The sequence below is a fragment of the Cnephaeus nilssonii genome (assembly GCF_951640355.1).
Source record: "Cnephaeus nilssonii genome assembly, chromosome: 12".
Taxonomy (NCBI): Eukaryota; Metazoa; Chordata; class Mammalia; order Chiroptera; family Vespertilionidae; genus Cnephaeus; species Cnephaeus nilssonii.
This window is the reverse complement of record NC_137083.1, coordinates 33,376,811-33,397,234: the sequence shown is the minus strand read 5'-3', so window position 1 is coordinate 33,397,234 and position 20,424 is coordinate 33,376,811. Positions and strand designations below refer to the sequence as shown.

The window sequence follows — 20,424 nt, the reverse complement described above, 5'->3', positions numbered from 1 at the left end:
AATTTGTGCACTGGGCCCCTAGTAACAATAATAAAATTGGTGTTTTGAGTACCTACAACTATAAACTTACTTTTGCCCCATCCTGTATAATATGATGGCTTTGTTATTTATGTTGTCCTTTAAAACTAATATTTTTGAGTAGTTAATATGTGCACATAGTACAAAGGTATTAAAAATAAAAAATGTATAAGGTACAAAATTTGTCTCCCAGACTTCCTAAAGGCAACCACTGTTACCAGTTGTTTTTGGTTTGTTTGCTTGTTTCTGTTTCACATATATTTCAGAATATGTAAGCACTCAATGTAATTAGTATGGCCAAGCCATTTTATATGCAAAGAAACTGATGTTCAGAGAGGTTCAAATAATTGTCTCAATTATAGTTAATTAATGTAAGGAGTACCTTGTTTGCTCTAACACAAAGTGAGAGTATATCCTAATGTCAAATTATGTTCTTTTCTTGAGACAAGACAAATTTCTAGTTAACAGTCCAGACCCTTGGAATAGACCTCAGTAATAGCTCTTAGTGGTGGAATATTTATAAGTTATTATTACTGCAATGCCTGGAGAAGATTTTAATGAGGAGACAAAACGGCTTTCAAGTTGACTATTCCTCTCAAGTCATGAAAATGTGAGATGATACTTGGTGAGGAAAATACTACGTTTTATTCTTTTGTTGTATTCACACATGTTTATTCTGAGCAGGACAACAACTACTACTTTTAATGAAGAACTTTGTAAAAATGTCATAAAATATTTAGAGGTGGGTGATTAAAGAAATATTAGAAAATATTGGGGCAATTTAATATTGACAATGGTTTTTATTAAAGAAGATTTGAAAAATTAACTTTACTAATGTGATTTTAAAAGCATAGACAGATTGTAATATTTGGGGACAATTCAGTAGCTATGTATTGCTCAGGAGATAATCCATATTTTCTATGGTCATCAGCTTAAAAACCCACGGCATTTTGGAATGAGGTCATATTAAACCTTGATAGATTTCATAAACTAAAATTTTTAAGCTGTCACCTGGTTTTAAAGTTTACTACTAGTTGAAACTGCTTAATAGAGAGTATAAAAGAATCTGCTGCCAAGCCCTTCTAGCCACTTTATAGGTGGTTTGTGCCAAACATGACATTGTATTTCTCAGTCTTGGGAAAGGAGCAGCCCAGTACCACCTTGACAATTTCTCTTATGTGCTGAAATGAGAGGAATATACTCAAAGTCTTTTGGGTTGATAAGTTTTCCCAACAGTCATTCACTAATATGTAATGCGCAGACTTTGTATTTCAGAGACAGTTACCCTTGTGTGTAAAAGTTTGGGAAGTGCGGTAGAAAATATTTATGTGTAAAAAGATTCCATTAAATTAGTAAGCATTCTTTTTCAAGCAGCATAATGGAAAAATGCCAGAAACATCCAACAAGGGGAATTAAATGTACTGTGAGAAGAAGAATTTATAGCATAGTTCTCAAAGAAGCAAATAACCTCAATAAAGGAAGTCACGGCTCTTGAATTAAAATGGTGTTGCAGATATTTTGAGGGACTTTACCCGGTCTAATCTGGCCTGCATTCTGTATCTTTCTATCCAATTGATTCAGAAATTAATTTATATTGGCTTGAAGAAACTTCCTTGTGAATAAGCACCAAATATCTCTGAAAGTTACTCAATTAGTTCATCATATTAGGTAGGTGAGTTCTGGACTTCCATTTTAAAGCTGCTTTTCTGAAATGCCTACTGTAATTTTTAGCCATACATTGTCTCCTTTTCCTTTTCACAAACCTATACAGGTTTTTTTTTTCCCCAAAGAATTTCTAGTAGAAAACACAAACTGTGGAGTTAATATTCTTTGTGGACTTTGTGTGGTTGCATACCAAATGAACTATGTAATACTTACTTGTCATCATCCTTTCTCAATGGAATATTAAAATAAATAATCAAGCAAATCCCTACTGAGAAACATACCACACATTAAAGCTGCTTTAGGCACAATTTTACATACTGCTTTTTGAGGAAAATCTATCTATTTTTTCTAGTATGCAGTTTAAAGAAGTATAAGCTGCAAGTTTGAACAAGGGTGGATTCTTTCCCTTTGTTTAAGACACCTCTCGGATTTCTGTGTGTGCACTTAAGGAAGTCATCCACATGTAATAACTAGGCTATCTGTGAATAGGAAAATTATAAGTGTGCTAAATTTGCTGCATTTCTTCAGGTCTTAAACTTTTGTTAAAATGCTCCATAAATGGATCAAATGGACTGAAATTGTCTACATTTGAAAAGCAATAAAGGAGATAATTCATGCAGTAGTGGTTCTATTCTTAAAAGGAAAGGGATCAGTGAAATGTAGTTATGAAGTAAACACAAGAGATGCTGGAATACTGGAAAATATATCTTTATAATTAATACTGTAGTCAATATGACTAGTTCTATTTTGTTGAGTAGAAAAATATTTTTAAAAAGGAAAATACTGGCAAAACTTTATGAACTTTTGTCACATCAACTAATAATCCAAATAATTTAAAAATACTTTTTTAAATTTATTTCAGAGAGGAAGGGAGAGAGAGATAGAAACATCAATGATGAGTGAGAATCACTGATCAGCTGCCTCCTGCATGCCCCTCACTGGGGATGGAGCGCTGAAGGGGAATCACACCATGACCTCCTGGTACATAGGTTGACACTCAACCACTGAGCCACACCAGCCTGCCCTAAATTTACTTTATAGAAATCCAGATTTAGTATTCAAATTTCAACTAGAAATTTATACTTGAAAAGTTTTACTATTATTTTTGTTATGTTATCAAATAATTACTCTCTATATTTTATAAAAAGGAAACAAGTTACATAATTTCTACATGATTATATAGAAACTACATTCAGGAGCAAGGTAATGACCAAGTAGATTTTGTATTTTAGGTTCTTGATATAATCAAAAGTTAAGAAGAAAAATTGTTTAATGATGTTAACTTTGTTTTATTTAACTCCAGTCTATAAGGAGTAAAAAAATATGGAAAATTATCTTTCAGTACAAACTAAGGTTTTCTCCTTCATCTGCCTAGGTCTATTTTCCTACTTCTAGCATGTCAACATCTAGCTAAGCATTTACTACCCATCATCAATGCTAAAGGAAAAAAGGAAAGGGAAAAAAAACTAGAAAGGAAGGTGGACTAGAGAAAAGGGTAGAAAGAGTATGTAAAATGTTTTGTTTTATTTGGAAAAGAGTGGAAGATGTAAAGTCAAAAAGATGAATACAGAAGGCCTTCATCGACTCAAAGTAACACCATAGGGTCTCTGCCAATCATACCTCCATTTAGACTGATTGTGCTGATTAAGTTTCCAAATGTTGAGCGTGTGACAGATCTTAGAACTACAATTAATAAGACAATTTCATTCTTTCCTTTTGATTTCTCAAAATTCTCAATTTAAACACCACTTTCATGAAATGAAAAACAAAACCATTCTTTCAAAATAAAAAGTTGGAAGTCCTAGTGTATATAGTGATTGAGCCAGCAACTTCAAAGATACCATTAAACCATTTTGAAGAATCATAGTCTACATAGTACCATCATCAAAAGAGCACTTGTATTTCGTCAATTTTCAAAATATTTTTGAAAATATTTCAACTCATATACTCCTAAAATTGTTTATGTTCAATAATCTTGGCATATAATAAATAACATGCAATCTAGTTATTATCTATAGAAAATTCACTGTTTAATTGATTGTTGACTACGCACCTATTAAGAGAGATGCTGTCAGCAGTTTAGGGTCATATGGACTCTTCCCACGGCCATTTTCAAAGTGTGAATCTTCCAGCTTAAAAATGTTGTCCTATAGATAAGAAAAAGAAGGATAGAATTTATTTATGACAAGAAGTATTTTATCATGCCAGTTAATCAGAGAGAGACTGAATATTCATGTTCATTATTAAGGGGTATTATTATTTATGTAAACGGTAATGATGGCAAAATAACAGTGAATTAAAATCTAGCTGTTACTAGCCAAAAATCTACTTAATTCAGGGATCTTTTTTTTGTAGCATTTAGCATGTTTCAAAGAATAAGTATGAATGAAATCTAAAGACAAGACATGTCATGATAAGAGTAGAGGGATCATGTTATCACATAGGTTTGCCAAGAGCTAACCTAATGGCTCTTGAAGCAAAGGATTTTAAATGACTCTTTTTAGTCCTACACAAAGAGAAAAAAGCAATGAACTATATTAGATGTCTAGAATAAAATACACTATCTTATTTTTCTTTATGTTCCAGAATGAAATGCTAAGTAGCCATAGCAGTCACTTCTCCTATTCTTGCCATTCCTACAACTTTGGGGCTTACATGCTTCTGAAGCATTTTTTAAATTATATCGGAACTGAAACGATCCTTATCCCTTTCTCTAAGTGAGAAATATAAAACTGTATGTTATGGGAGGTGTGCCTGAAGGTAGTATCATTAGAACAACAAACACACAGGTGACACATTTTTATCACTGGAAGTCTGCTCAGTTGACTCAAGTAGCCAGAACCTGGAGTGAATATTTGACTAGTACAGAAATATGCACAAGTTCCCAGGTGGAAAGTATTCCAGAAAGCACTGCAACAAAGTCCTTAACAAGGAGGCAACTAACTCATGCCTGAGACCCTGCCCTCAGAATGTGTCCTGTGCAGAGCTACTGCAACTTCTATGTAGGGTTGGGAGTGAAGGGGTAGGGGTGGAGGGGTGGGGAGGAATGCATTTCTGAGCACTCTTTTCAGAACCAGGTGCACTAGGGGATAAATTAGGTCAGAATATGCATGCTTTTTCCAGGAGCACATTAACTTGTCCACAGGCTGAAATAAAATAGCTTCTTTGGCAATTTCTCTAGTAGTCACATAAAAGTATTTTCTATCTCCTTAGAATAGTAAATGGTGTTCATTTATGGAACACTTTAAAATTTAATATTTCTGATGGAGCTAATGGCAGAGTTTCAAATTATGACTCTTAAAATTCATTTGGGTTATGGAGGAAGAGTGAAATAAAAAGGAAACAAAATGTGTTCCTCATTTTTATTACTGTGAGTCAGAATTACTGATTCCAAGTACTTGGTACTTAGTTATCCTCTAGCAAGGACGGTTCTTTAGCTGGATTCTAAAATGTACACTGTGTGGTAATTTACGGGTTTTCTCAGAATTGTGCTAAGTTGTAGTGCAAGGACAGTGATTAGAAGGCAGGCCCAGCTAGGCCAATGATTGGCTCGCCACTTAATATCTTTGAGGAGCAGGTTCTCAAATATCAGTGTTGACAACTGACTTGTTTATTGAGAAAATTTAAAATAATTAAATAAAGCCTTTATAAAGCAGTAAGCAAAATGAAAATCAAATATAATTTATTTTTATTATATTAATACTCATATTATCACTGCAACCAAAGAATATGAAAATTAAACAAACATTATCATTACTGTAAATTTTCCTAGTATAATTTGAAAGAACTATTACCTAAAGACAGTTATATTAGTCATGAAATTACAAACTTGTTTATAATATAAATTTATTACAGGCAGTTGAATATTAAGATTATAATATTAAACTTATTGGAATATACTAAGAAAAAACATAGATGAACATCTTCAGAAATGTTTGGATGTATTTTGATAAAAATTAGGAACTAATCCAAAACAAATATGCTTAGTGAAAGATATATACTATACTGCCACAAATCATAAAAATATTATTAAAGTTTTTATAAATGATTACTTATCATAGGTTAGAGGTAGCAGCAGGGAGAAGTGGTGGTGTGGTTAAAAACATTGTCATAAATATAATAAATTTATTGTCCTCTTAAGACATTTTCCAATACTGACAAAGATGGAGGAGCTATCTCTCAAAGTATGAGACACTTGATATCTGGGATCTTGTGTCCAAGTTAATAAGACAATGGCAAGGTAGACAAGAAGTACTTCCAACCTGGTGCTTAGTATTTGATTTACAAAGTAAAGGATTAGAGTTCATAGGAAGAGAGGTTAAGCCTGTCAGTTATGGTTCAAGAGAAGATGAAAATCTATCCTCTGTCATGGTATCAGGCCATATGTTCAAAGCAGGCCTCCTTCTTCTTTTCTCCCTCCCACCCCCTTTAAATGTAATTCTTACCCAAATTTCTGGGTATCTACCATGTAATTATTATATATTCTTATATGATTCTATTGAAGGGTAAGAAATTGAATTTTCTTTCCACCCTAGTTAGTTGGGAGCCTAGAAAAAATAAATTTGATTTTGAATAGGGAAGTAAAAGAAATTTCCCACATACAAGTGTTTGTAGTGTAAAATTTATACCCAGTACACACAGTAATGGGGTTCAAGGGTGTTGAAATCAGGCAGAGCTGGTATTTTCCCTGGCTCTGCCTTTTATTAGCTCTGGGCCTCAGGCAATCCCTACACCTTTTTGAGCTCAGATTCCTCATCTGTAAATGGAGAATAAGAAAATCTCATAGGGTTTATGTGAAGATTCACTGTAATAAATTACATAAAGTAATACTTAGTGTGCCCTTGAAAATATTCATTACTTTCCCTTTTCTACAGTTTTGTTTATAGTTGGCACAATAAAATCATGCTTTCTTACACCGATTGATGTCTTGTGCCACAGTGGAAATCCCTGCCTATATTTTCATCATTGGAAATTAGGACATGTGTTTAAAATAGATGTGAATGTTTTGAACACTGAAAATGCACTGAAAATTGTTCTTTCCTATATTTAAACAGGAGTCTAGTTCAAAAGCTTTGTTAAAAATATTAGTAAATATACCATGTATAAAAATTCTCAATTAATAAGACTACCTTTTTAATATGTCTGATAAATTTAATGGGATTGATATTAAGAGACATAAATATTGCTCTTTCTGTTATCTTGTAAGACCTATTAGATATATGAAGATATTAATTTACTATAAATGAACTCTGTTTTTATATAATTGATTATTAGCATCCTATGTTGTCATATATAAGATGTCACATAGAAAACTGTCCAGCTGTACTTGTTAGGCCTTTTGAAATCTTATTGCTACTCAAGGATTTTCTGTTTTAAAGAGTATTAAATAGATCACATATGCAAATAATGAGACCAAAATATCCCAAGAACAATGTACACAAACTGCATAGTTTATGTCTTATTTGGGCTGAAATGGTTTCCATTTTTAGTAATACATGAACAAAAAATCTAGCTGCATAGATTCTAATTGCTTTAGCAGATACTATGAACATATCATATAATTACTGTGCCATATTTTAATACATGATTGCATCAATTTTCGGCAACTATTTTTAACTTTTGAGACCACTCTTTCCCCTTTGTCTTGTGGATTTCCTGAATGTTATTAGACTGAGGTGAGGTAAGGCATTAGAGGAAATAATAACTGTGCTAATGTCTAATCCAAAGTCTTATAAATTATAAACCATGGGTGACATCATGGCAATATATTTCCTAAATCTCAATCTTGTCCAAGTAATAAAGTTAGGTAACAAAATTGCAATTTTAATTGTTTTATGTAACAATTAAAACATAAGTGATATTTCTAAAAAAAGACAAGAGTAAGAAAAATCCTACATCTATATGATAGAATGACCATTTGGGTGAGAAACTATAAAAAATTATGTAAAGTTCAATACTTAGTATTTAAAAGTATATACTATTTTTTTCACACACAAAAAAATGCCTTGATTTCCAGCTATACTAAATGATCAAGTACTCCCTGGTCATACCATGCATTTTCTTATCTTTGCTAGAAACATCTCCCTCTCCCCTGCACCCCCTACCTCCTGCTCAGCTCTCAACCCCAGGGTGAACTTGCTTTCCTTTAAGGCTAAGTTAAAGTTACTTTCTAGGAGAAGTCTTCTGAAATTCCTGTAGATATAAGTTACTAGCTTCTTTTGTGCATATCCTAATTACAACAGTACACAGACAATGACTATACTGGGTAAAACTATTGACTTCAGCAAAGAAGGGATGCAATAGCATCGCATAGGAAATATTGGGGCATATTGTACTTCGCCAAAGGGAGATCCTTTTGTGGATCCAATTCATCTGAAATTTATATTTCCTAAAAAGGTGACTCTATGATCTGTGATATGCAATACTGTAGCCATGAGCCACACGTGGCTATTTAATTTACTTGGTTAAAATTAAAATTCACATTCCTCAGTTACCCTAGCTGCATTCCAAGTGCTCAATGGTCACAGAGGCTTGTCAATACCAGTGCAATACTGCAGAGACACAAAGATTTCCACTGTCATGGAAATCCTATTGGACAACATAGCTCTAGATCCTGAATCTTATTCCCTTAGCAGGAGAAAGTAGAGTCAGAAATCTAAGGGCTTCCAAGGAGAGAAACTTATCATCAGATCATAATCATAGTAGAAAAAGTCCATGAATTATACTAAAAACACTAGTTTAGATTTTTTATTAACCAGCGTTTATGCCAAGCAACATTTAATGATAGTGCAGATGAACAAATAAATGTTCTGTATTTTCTTGTATATCATTCTTTTTTAATTTGAATGACTTTTCCCTAATCTATGCAGATACAAATTTTACCCATACTTTCAAGTTTAGGTCATGACACCCAGTCCACTAGACGTTCATTGATTTTTTCCCAGCAGAAAAAATGTTTGTAGAACTTGCATAGCAACATCTTCATACTCTCTTTCTGACATTTGTTACCTTCATCCTTGATATTCAATATTGCAGGTGTACTGATTTTGCTATTAAATTGTTTGGGGGCAAGAGACAAATATAATTCAATACATTTCTATCTATACTAAGATATAGCTTGGCATGAGCTAAATCACAATAAAAGATCCAATGACAAATCAGTGAATAAATGAGTGATTGTATGATTAAGCGTAAGAGGCTCCATAGAAAACTGTTTCCAAGGAATTGGGAGGACATAGCCCTGGCTTCTAGGATCTAATAATTTAAGGATATGACACGGATACCAGTGTAAACATGGTTGCACAGTAGGTGTCATTCTACAAAATTCAAATATTAAACCAAGTTTTAAAGTGAGTTTCAAGAAATGTTACTCTTTTTCTTGTTATATATGTTACTACTAATATAATATTGATACTTGGCATACACTTCAAGGATAAGTTTACTCTTACTATAAAAGATAAAAAATAAAACCTAATGACAAAGGATATAACCTTACAGTCCCTTTGCTTTCATATCCCTGTTCCTCTTTAATTTTCATCAGGCCTTGTAATTCTTCACTTATCTATATATATAAAAGGTTAAGTGTCCTTCTGTCTGACTGGTAACTATGACACGCTTTGACCACCAGAGGGCAGATGCTCAACACAGGAGCTGCCATGACGTGCACTGGCCATTCCTATCTAATCAAGACAGAATATAAAAATTGACCGTCACTCCCCAACAAAGATGGCGGCACCCACAGCCAATAAGAAGGGAATATGCAAATTGACATGACAAAGATGGCAGCGGCCACCCCGCCCACAACAGGCCTCTGGGCAGCATGCGCTCAGGCGCAGAGCAGCCAGGGAGGGGCGGGATGCCTGCTATGGGGGGAGGGCAGAGGTGGAGGGAGCTACAGAAGGGCGGCAGGGCTGAAGCGAAGACAGAAGGTGGCCCCGGCCAGAGCAAAGGTGGCAGGTGGCAGCCAGAGCTAAGGCCCAGGTCCCGGGTGCTGGAGGGAAGCTGGTGCTGGCAGCCAGGGGAAGGAAGGCCTATTCTTGCACGAAACTTCGTACATCGGGCCTCTAGTTTAAAAATAAACGGCACCACAGACCTGGAGCCAACAAACCAACACTTGGCTTCCCCCAAGTGGGACACAGGCCCTGACACCACCCTGGAGTGACATCCCACCAAATTGCAGCCAACACTGCCAAGGCCCCATGCACAAAATGTGGCCCACAACCCAGCCCAGCCCGGAAACGGTCACTGTGGGCAACGGGTAATGACGTCATGTAGCAACGCCCGGCTTCCTATCTCTAGCAACTAGCCTCCTTGGAGTTTCTTCAGCCCAAGAACCCGACTTGCTTTTACTAGTAGCCATTTTACAGTTTAACCAAATGTTTGTGAAGCGTTTTCCCGTGCCTCATCTCATTTGATCCTCACAGAAGTCTTGGAGTAGGTAGATAGGACACTTGGTAGATTCCTATTTTCTTTTTATTAGCAAAACATGAACAGCAATATTAAAATATTCCTTCTAATTAATTTCCTTTCAATGTGCACGAATCCATGCACCAGGACACTAGTTATTAATACTAAGCTTATTAATGAATTACCCTCCTTAATAGAGCAATCTTCATTGAAAGATAAAGATTATCATAGTATTTGTTTTTAGAACAAATCTTTCTGATCAATGTAATATCTCTCCTGTGTATCCCACATTCCATTACAACTGGGTTACCTGATCCTTTTTTACTTTTAACATCTCTGGGATATAAGCAAGTATAACAGCAAACTGGAGATGCTGCTTGCCAAATGTAATTTTCTATTTATTAAAACACATAATTACTTATTGGTATTTTCATCTTTACACTTATTTTAGAACATTCTAATTTACATATTTTCTGAAACACTAAGATGAATGTTAATTGATGCAACAAATATATATTGAGCTGTGACTATGTAAGAATTATGTTTGGAAAATGAATGTGAAGTGTGTAATTGTTTAATTCAAGGAGTGTATGAGAACTTATAACAACATTGTATAGTAATAATACCTAAGATATTATAATTTTTATAAAGTATTTGGTAGCTATTACACTTTACATTGAAAACATGCAAAGTGCTATTGATAACCTGAGACTTAATATTCACACAACCCTACTATTTTTATATCAGTTTTTATAGATGAGAAACTGAAATAGTTTAAATAGAGTACTTAGAGTCATAAAACTAATAAGTGATAGAGTAAGAATTTAATAACAGGACTATCTCTTCCTAAATTCATGTTTTTAACCATATCATGAATCTTATGTGAGATGTACCCTAAAATAGTAGAAACTGGAAACAGAGGAGTTCAAAACTGGAGAGATAGACTTTTCTCTTTGGTATATGTAAAAGGCTTTATTTGATTTAGTCCTTGAAAGATATATTTTGGTGGGAGATGAGTATGTCTGTGTGTGTGTAGGTGGTGGGTGCAGAGTCAGAGGAGCTCATAGAGAGAAGACAGAGAAAAGCAGGGAGGCAGATTATTCTATCTAGAGGGAAAAGAATGACCAAAAGCCCTTCAAAAATAAGTGTAATTCATATTTAAGATATAACATGAACTTCAGTTTAGACAGTGAAAATATATACATGTATTAAGAGATAAGACTGGATGTAAATTTGGAATCAAACTGTGGAAAGTTTTCTGTGCCAGAATAAGCAATTTAGTCTGTATTCAGAAGGTGTCAGAGACACAGTGATAATTTTAGCTGGAGAACAATAGCATCAAAGAGGTGTAATATTATGATGGATCTGACAGTAATGTGTAGGATGGGTTAGAGACATACAAGCCTGGTGGCAGGAAAAGAACTATTGCCATGACCTGGAGAGGGAGGGAAGTTGGTCTTCTTACACGGTTTAAAGGAATTTTGCATGTTGTGACTTGGTTAAATCATTTAGCTTCTTTGTAGCTCGCGTTTCTTAACTTCTGTTGCATCAGAATCCTTATGAGATCCCAACAAATCTATTAATTTTTCCCCATGAAAATTAAAGCTAAGCATATATACAGTATGTAAGCAATCTTTAGAATTTCTTGACTTCATGTAGTCATGATAAGAGGTTCCTAATTAGTTATTCCCAGAGACCTTTGCATTTCTAACATGATGTGATTCTATCTTACTCTCACTCTGACCTTGGACAATTGCTTCTGCTGTTCTTTGTCCCCCTCCTTGAACATAAATATAGAGATTTTCCAGATTTTTTCAACCCATTTTTATTTTCATTCTCTACACACTAATATTTGGAACTTATTTTATTTTTACAAATTCAGCTATTAAACTTTTGCCCCAATTCCTCTGCTATTCTAATCATTCAAACTTGGGTTTCCTGGCCTGGATGGAATCTGCGTGTTTTCCATAGTTGTTTCAAAATTGAGAGCTATTAAGAGTCCTTGGATCTTCAAAGGAATATAGGAGCAATTATGAATAATAAACTTCAAAAAATTACTCTGTCAGGAATAGTTATTTAACAATACACATTGCGGGAAGATACAAAGGAAATGTAACCTGGTCTTCATCATTGAGTGCTGAGAAATTTAAAAAATAATGCTATGTGAATAGAGCAAGTATAATTTTCTGCCCTGATTATAATATATCAGCCCTGCCTCAGGTCTAACTATGGTCTAAGCCATATCATATTAAAATTTTATGTTTCCCTACAATAAAACAAACAAAAATTATGCACATAAGTGACTGTTGATGAAAAAAGAAATTCATTAAAAAGTAAGTTCAAGGAAAAGCTATACCTGTAAGGCCTGAATATATTACCAATACCTTCCTTTCATAATCACTAATAGTTTTGAGTATTTTTAGATGTAGAATAATTATAATATTTGGTTTTAAATTCAATCCAAATGTAGTTGTTTGAAGCTAAATTATTTTAAAGCAATAATTATAATTATTATACTTAATAATTGCCACTATTTTATTTTTAAATATATACTTTGGCAAAGAAAAGTTCCTCAGGAAGTATAGCTACAAAGCCCACTATATCATAACTGTTTTGATCAAAATGTATTTTATCTATAAAATTGAATAATAAAAATACTCCAGTTATATATAGTTCAGTTTAATATTCAGGAAACATTTAATACTTTAAACAATAAAGAATTTAAAGAAAAAATATTCATGATACATATGACCAATCTCTAGTTGAATTCAAGCAGACTTTTTAAATTGAATACAGATACAGTTTTTGTTTCTAAGAAATTCTTAGGATCCAAAATGGAAATAAGGATAACATTATCAGGGCAGACAACATTTCCATAAAGTTCATCTACAGTTTGAACCTAAGTAGAGATGCTTGCCCCCTGGCTTTATTGATTTTCATTTTTATTGTGTCTGTTCAAGCATTGCTTTAGTATAGTGGGAATCTTACCTCTGAAATTGGTCTCCAGAGATTACATGGCTTTTCTGTGACCCAGAATTTTCCTGTTATTTGACCTTTGAAGTATATGCAGTAAAAATATTATTGTTTATGAATTATGAAATCTAGATTCTATGACCCAGTGTGCCAATTATTGATGAAATGTCTTAAAACAAGTTTTTAAATCACTCAAGTGTTAATATTCTTAACTATGAAATAAAAACACTCCACAGTATTGCCTCAAGGATTAAATAGCATAATGTATATTAACAGGGTATCATGCTTTTGCCATATAGAAATTTAGTTTATTATCATTTTAATTATCATAAATACAATATCAATGGTACAACTCTGCTTCGATAGCATGTTGATAACTCATTTGCTATGATAATAATAGCTAATATCTCTTAAGCAACCATCAGCTAATTGCTTGTTGGTATTTACTTTTTTTATCCTTACACTAATAGGATGATTATTCTAATTTTGTAGATGAAGTAATAAGGAGAGAGGAAAAAGGACTTGCCTTAGGTCACACAGCTAGTATATAGCAGAGCCAGGTAACCTGTTTCCAGGAATTATAAAAAAAGGAGGAATTATAAAACTTTAATTTTGTGTGTGCTTGATTTACACAACCAAGTTACTTTATAAACACGTCATACATTAAAGTGTTGAACAGAATATCTCTTAACTCAGCTTTGCATTTGAATTGACTATGTTACTGTTAATAGAGACAAGTAGAAGGAATTACCTAATTTATAACTTTATTTTCAGAAAAATATGAAGTCACTTTGTTTTCAAGTGTGTGAAAAGTTAGTATTACTTTATTCATTGTCCTTTTAGTAACAGTATGTACATACATACAGTTCATACAGCTGGGTTAAATAGTATTTGCCCTCTAAATTTAAGGGACATGAATTTATCTGGATTCCCCAAATAAACAGTGACATAATTCATCTGCTTTTTGTCATCATTAAAATTAATAGTATAAACCGAGGAAAAGAGAAAGCATATGTGTTCAGACTTCATGCAGATTATAGTTTAATAAGAGCTTAATTTGAGTTTATGCAGATATCACATACCTGTCATGGTATAATTATTCAGCTATGAATGCCTGTTAACTCCCAAGGTATATAACTTTGAAAGAAAAATATTCTATATTGGCCAGAATGAGAAATTCCAGAACTTAAACAATTTACTCTAATGTTTTGCCCCAGTGAGACCTGATCAAGTTAGCTCAAAGAGTGAACCTACGGTCCAACAAAAAATAAAAAGTGGAACATTTCACTCGATCTTTCCACTTAATTTTATGTCTTCTAATTTAAAAACTAGTAACTCTTATTTGCCATCTTATAATTCCATATAGCATCAGAGTGCTTTTTAACCTAAATTTTGAAAGTACAGTTATTACATTTACCAATTCTTTTTATAAAGGTATTGTAGGAAAGAGACAATCCTGGTAATTCTTGGTGAGAATATAAATTTTAGAGAATAACTTGGGACTTAGGAAGATCTGTAAAGTGTCCATAAACTTTACCTTGATTATTTTGTTCTTGTAAATACATACAAATGCAAAAGAAAAAACAAGAAAAAATGTAAAGCAAGAAGAGGTTCATCATGATATTTAGAATTCTGGAAAAATATTTAAATGTGGGAAGTAGGGGGAACTTATATGCATAGCCCATGGACACAGATAAATAGTGTGGTGAAGGCGTAAGAGGGGCAGGAGCAGGGTAGAGGCAGTCAAAGGGAGAAACATAAAATAAACAAAGGAGACATCTATAACACTTTCAACAATAAAGATAAATTTAAAAGAAAATGCCAATAAGAAGGGAATAGTAAGCAATGGCATATCTACAAAGTTGTATATAATGTGGGTGTTAAAATAGATGTTTACATTAAATATGTTATAATGCAGTCATCTCTCTGTATGCATGAGGGGTTGGTGGCAGCAGCCCCGTTATTACCAAAATCTGACGGTTCAACCAATCGCCAATATAGATGGCTGACTGTTCCTAGAATTAATACTTCTGTGAAGTCATTGGAAGCAATATGTAGTAATGGAACAACTATAAAAAAAAAAAACCTTAAAGGAAATGCATTAAAAATTTTCTTTAAAATGTTATTTGGGTATTTTTCCTATTTATCTTGATTTTTTCTATTTTTAATATTTTATATAATGTTCATGCAGCACATTATTAACAAAACAGGGTCTCCGTATCCTATTATCTAAGTAAATATTTAAATTGGCAGTTCTGGACTGAATCTGGCCCACAGGGATCCTTTATTTCCTTGACGTGGGGTTTTGAAATCTTGAATTTGAATGCCTTTCATGGGACTTAGGACTCTTTCTCCTTTTTCTTTTTGCATTTCTTCTTTCATCTCTATATGTTACCCACATGGCCACTGTGGGCATTGGAGTTTGTAACCCTTTAAGCACTGTAATTTGATCACCATCAAATACATTGCATTTACCATCTGATATTCCCCATTTTTCAGATTTATTTCAAATAAATAAATAACAAATTCCTCAGAAGGGCTGTAGTCATATTCTCATCTCATGATGGAAGTACTACGAGGGTTAACAGCGAATTATGGTTAAACACAGAAATAAATGGAAAAGTCACTCAAAGTGAATTGAAACGTTATCATAGTGTCATACATCCCCATTGCTTTTCACTTAGTCTTTTTATATAATTAAATTGATCCAAACACTCACTACTATTTAACAATATGTTTCTGCTTTATTAGAAAATGTATTGACCATGTCACATATTTACAACTAAATTAATTATCCAGAATCCTAAAAGTTGAACTTTAAGGCTGTGACTACTGAAATATATAAGCAGATCAGTCCTCAGAGAAGTATTCAGATACTGAATGGCTTCTTTTACTTTCAAATTAATTAGAATAGAGACAGTCTATATCACATGTTGAGTTGACTTTTGGGTTCATTATTTCTAATCTATTATAGTGAACACATTAATTATTTATAAATAAATCTCACTGGTAGAAGACAGTTTCTGCTTATAAAGCAAGAGTTCTTTGTTTTCATATAAACAATTGTAACTACATAATCTGGAATAAATCTAGCATTTTTATTTGATTTATGTAAAAACACTTTCTTTAGAGAGATGCTTTATTTTGTTATTTTAAAAAAGAAAACCTTTTTCCCCCCTGAAATTTGAGCTGAGTCTCCTGTTAATTAATTTTGCGCTCTCAGATATGGCATACATTAGAACTCTAGGGTTGCATTTGGAGACATTCAATTTTGCCAATGCCAAGGTAGTACATTTCAGGAAAAATGGAAAATTAGACAGCTCTCTAGTTGATTAATAAAAAGGCACAACACTCATTTGCCTCAAATATCCTAATGTTTAAGTCAAAATTTCTGAACAGGAGATAAATACAGTAGAGATCTGGTCTCAACAGTAAGTGAATTACCTTTGTCTTTATAGATACAGACTGTCAAGTAGTTTGAAAACCGACTTGTAAGCTGCTATTCATTGTCATTATCCCTGGTCAGAGATAATGCCACCAGAAAAAATAAAGTTACAGAATGTTGAACCTGAAAATGTCTATGTAATGTGATGCCTAACTATGTGGGTTTCTGGAGGGGTGTGAAGAATTAAGGATGTGTAACTAGTAGTGAGGGAGGATGCTACATTTGGAATGAGGTGTTTTTTGGCTAACTGCATCAATGGACTGACTATATAGAAGTTTAGGAGGACCAAAGGGAGGATGAGAGGGGGTGTTGTAGGAAATGAGAACATAGAAGTAGGAGGATATCCTATTACACAGAGCTTTGAAACTGATCGTAAAATCTTAGACACTGTGCTGGGGAAACACTGTAACTCATGGGCTTGGATGAGGGCGGTGAGTGAACACAAATGGAAATGACAAATTGCCGTAAGATCAAGTAAGGAGAAATATGAGAGGAACTAAGTTGCGGAATATTCTGAATTGTGTGCTAAATGTTCTCAATGATAGCATACCTGGACATTTTGAAGTTATGATATTTTTTGCAGACAAAAGTCCAATAACATTTACCAGAAGAAAAACAATTAAAAAACATGGAATACATTTGTTGAACTACTTATACTATAAAATTAACTGTATCTCAAGCATCCCGTCATATTACTCTCAATTTTTGTACATTCCTTACCTTTTAAAAATAAACAAAGCCATCATTCTCCACAAATATTTTACAGGCTCCCCCCTTGCCCTTTTAAATATAAATAAGGCATAAAAGAAAAGATGTACCCTGACTGGTTTGGCTCAGTGGATAGAGCATCGGCCTGTGGACTGAAGGGTCCCAGGTTCGATTTCGGTCAAGGGTGTGTGCCTTGGTTGAGGGCACATCCCCAGTGGGGAGTGTGCAGGAAGCAGCTGAATCAATGTTTCTCTCTCATTGATGTTTCTGGCTCTCTATCCCTCTCCCTTCCTTTCTGTAAAAATCAATAAATATATTTAAAGAAAGTAAAGAAAAGATGCATAGTTGTGGGTTATCAGGAAGACATAGCTGGTTGTTAGTCAGAGGCTTTGACACCGTTGGTTTTTTTTGGAAGAGAGAAGTATATCTGTCATTTAAATGTATGGACAAGCCAGACTACTTGCCTTGCATACGATTTTAGTGCTTGTTTGGTAGTTTTGCCATCGTTGGGCACATTATCACTGCTCCGGTTTTCCAAAACAAGCCGATGCATGACGTCAGAGAAGAGGTCAGAGCAATGCTGTTTCCTTGTTTTTCTTCCCCCTGTTGCTGTTGTAAATTGTCTGCGTGTGCTCTGCTTGAGACTTTCATAGAACCCGAGCATGAACATCAAAGGCAGAAAGCCTGCTGCTGTTGATACAGCTACTGCAATCACTACTACCACTGTGGACTTGGCCAGTCCCTTCTCCAGGACTAGTGTTAAATCACTGCAGCACAAGCTGAGACCATAGGAAGATGCTGGGTCCTGTGCCGGCCACTTGCACAGTCTCTGAAATTATTGCACCTGGGCGTGAGTCCAGGCTCTGCTGCTTTGTAATTGTGTGGCTGACTTTCACCTCCCGAAGGCTTTCCCCTATGTGACAATAGCATACAAAAGCTGCGCTATTTTTTTATTATTGTTATTTTTTTATACCATATCATATTTATATTCCTCACAAATGAGCTGTGAGGTAGGTATACTTTTCTTCATTTGACAGTTAAAGAGACTGCTTACGCCCCAGGGAGTACAACTAATAATTAACAGAACTGGAATTTACAGTAATAATACGCATGGCCAAGGTATTATATTAGAAGATAGTAGACTTAACTTTCCAAGTTGTTGCTACATGAAACGTATGATTTCTAAAATCCGTAGCGAAAATGATGTGGTTTGTGTACTGAGAAAACATTCTAACAACCAGGATCTATTATTTCCAATCTTGCTCTACCACAAGTTGCCTTAACTTGTTTCTTCCTATGCTTAAAAAATGATAACCAGGGGCTTGTGCAACAAATGATAGACCTGGGAAACAGGTTTGGATATGTAATCAGTAATTTATATAGTGTTTTCCATGATCCTACCGCATGCCAGGGGCTGGGGTTGCAAAGCTGAACAAAACAGACACAGTATCAGTCCTCTGGCACTTGTAGTTTTATAAAGAAGACAGACATTAAACAACGACTTATACAACACTCATGTAATGTTAATGCATAGTATTTCTAAAAGACAGTATCACATGAATGACAGGATGGTGATTGAACTTGGGTGGGGACTGGGAATGACCTGGCCAGAGAAAGCTCCTCTGAAAGAAGTACAGCTAAGGATAAAACAGAAATTATGTTAGAAAATTGTTCAGGAGTAACATGAAGATTGTAGCTCATAGTTGTTTTGTTTTGTTGTTGTTTTGTTATTATTAGTATTATCTTGCAACCTTTCCTGAACACTTCATTCCTACTCAACTCTGTTCTTGAAAACCTATTGCATTTTATTATATTTGTTCACTATAGCCAGCTTTCATCTATGTTTTTGCATTTTATTTTACTCGTGTTCCTCTGTGCCTTGTGGTGTTCGACTATTTTCCAAAATGACACTAGTCATGTGTTGGTCTTCTTTAGAAATAGCTTAAATATTCTTAGGCAAAAATTGGGTATTCCAGAATCAGAAATTCTATGGTACATTATACATAACTATTTTATAACCAGTCATTGTTTTATGTTACATATTATTTATTTTCCAAATGCCTATATAGTTCTAAGGGAAGAAATTTATCTTTTATATGTAAATCCATAATTTTGCTATCATTGTAAAATGAGCACAAAAAGTATTTGTTAAAAATGTTTGTTGATTATGACATTTTAAGTCTCTAACTGGTAATTAGGATAAGATTCCTGTCTTATATAGTTCAATTTTATTTACCACTATCATAATGTGACATGAGTGGCATTCTCTGTGTTTTGTATGCTGATTATGAATACATTTTCACATCTATTTAAAGATGTTAGAATATTTTATCTTCCTTTGACTATAAAATGTGACATATTTAGAAAAATAGTGTGAAATGCATGATCCTATCTGTTGTTCTCAACTTCCTGCCCAACAAATGAAACCACCATGATATGAAATATTAGTTTTAGATTTCAAAAAGAAGTATGCTATAATTATCCCTTTGCTAGCCAAAATACTTTTTTGTTGACCTACATATTCTTTAATGGTACAATTTTTTTCAGCATTTGAAAAAGTGGGAAGGGGCTTTTATTTCTTTAAAAAGCAAAGTTATTTGCTTAACGTTTGGGCTCATACTGAGTGAAAAAGTCATTGAAGTAAAGATCTTCCTAAGACCCAATGATGAGTCCATTTAGAGCTGTCAGGAAAAAGAATGCCACTTGGTGAAAAATTATCCATAAACATATCTCACGCACCACTTTGTGCACGTTTTCAGGGCGGTATATAATTAATCTTCCCCTAAATAGGAACAGAATTCGCAGGCTCGTAGTGTTCTGTTTGCTCTTCCGCTTGCAGAAGAATATACGTTACACACATTGCCGTTACTATAACTGGTACGAATTTTGCCATTTCAAAAATAAAGCAAAGTCAAGTCTTCAACAGAGTATTTTTAACTTTAGAGGTACTAGCCTATAAAACTTATCAGGTATTAATATTCTGACAAATACCACATTGTAAATATAATTTAAAGATAAAAATAGAGTGATGAACTTACTGATATTAGTGAAGTTATAGGTTTGAAGATACCATTTGAAAGCCTATAACCTTCAGTTACTTGACTGAAATGAAATGTCTAATAAAAACATAGTCATTTTTCAAAGTAGTTTAGAATTTATCATGATAAATTCAATATAAGGTACATTTTACAAACTGAGTGATTTCTTAT

General features: G+C 33.8%; 1 protein-coding gene across 1 annotated transcript in view; it reads right to left on the bottom strand.

Moving 5' to 3' along the window:
- The window catches only part of SEMA3A (semaphorin 3A), a 271,520-nt gene that overhangs the window by 87,989 nt on the left and 163,107 nt on the right, over positions 1–20,424 (bottom strand). The window contains exon 6 of the mRNA XM_079785338.1: positions 3,737–3,830. Within this exon, the coding sequence (XP_079641464.1) occupies positions 3,737–3,830 (94 nt within the window). The remainder of the gene's footprint in view (positions 1–3,736; positions 3,831–20,424) is intronic.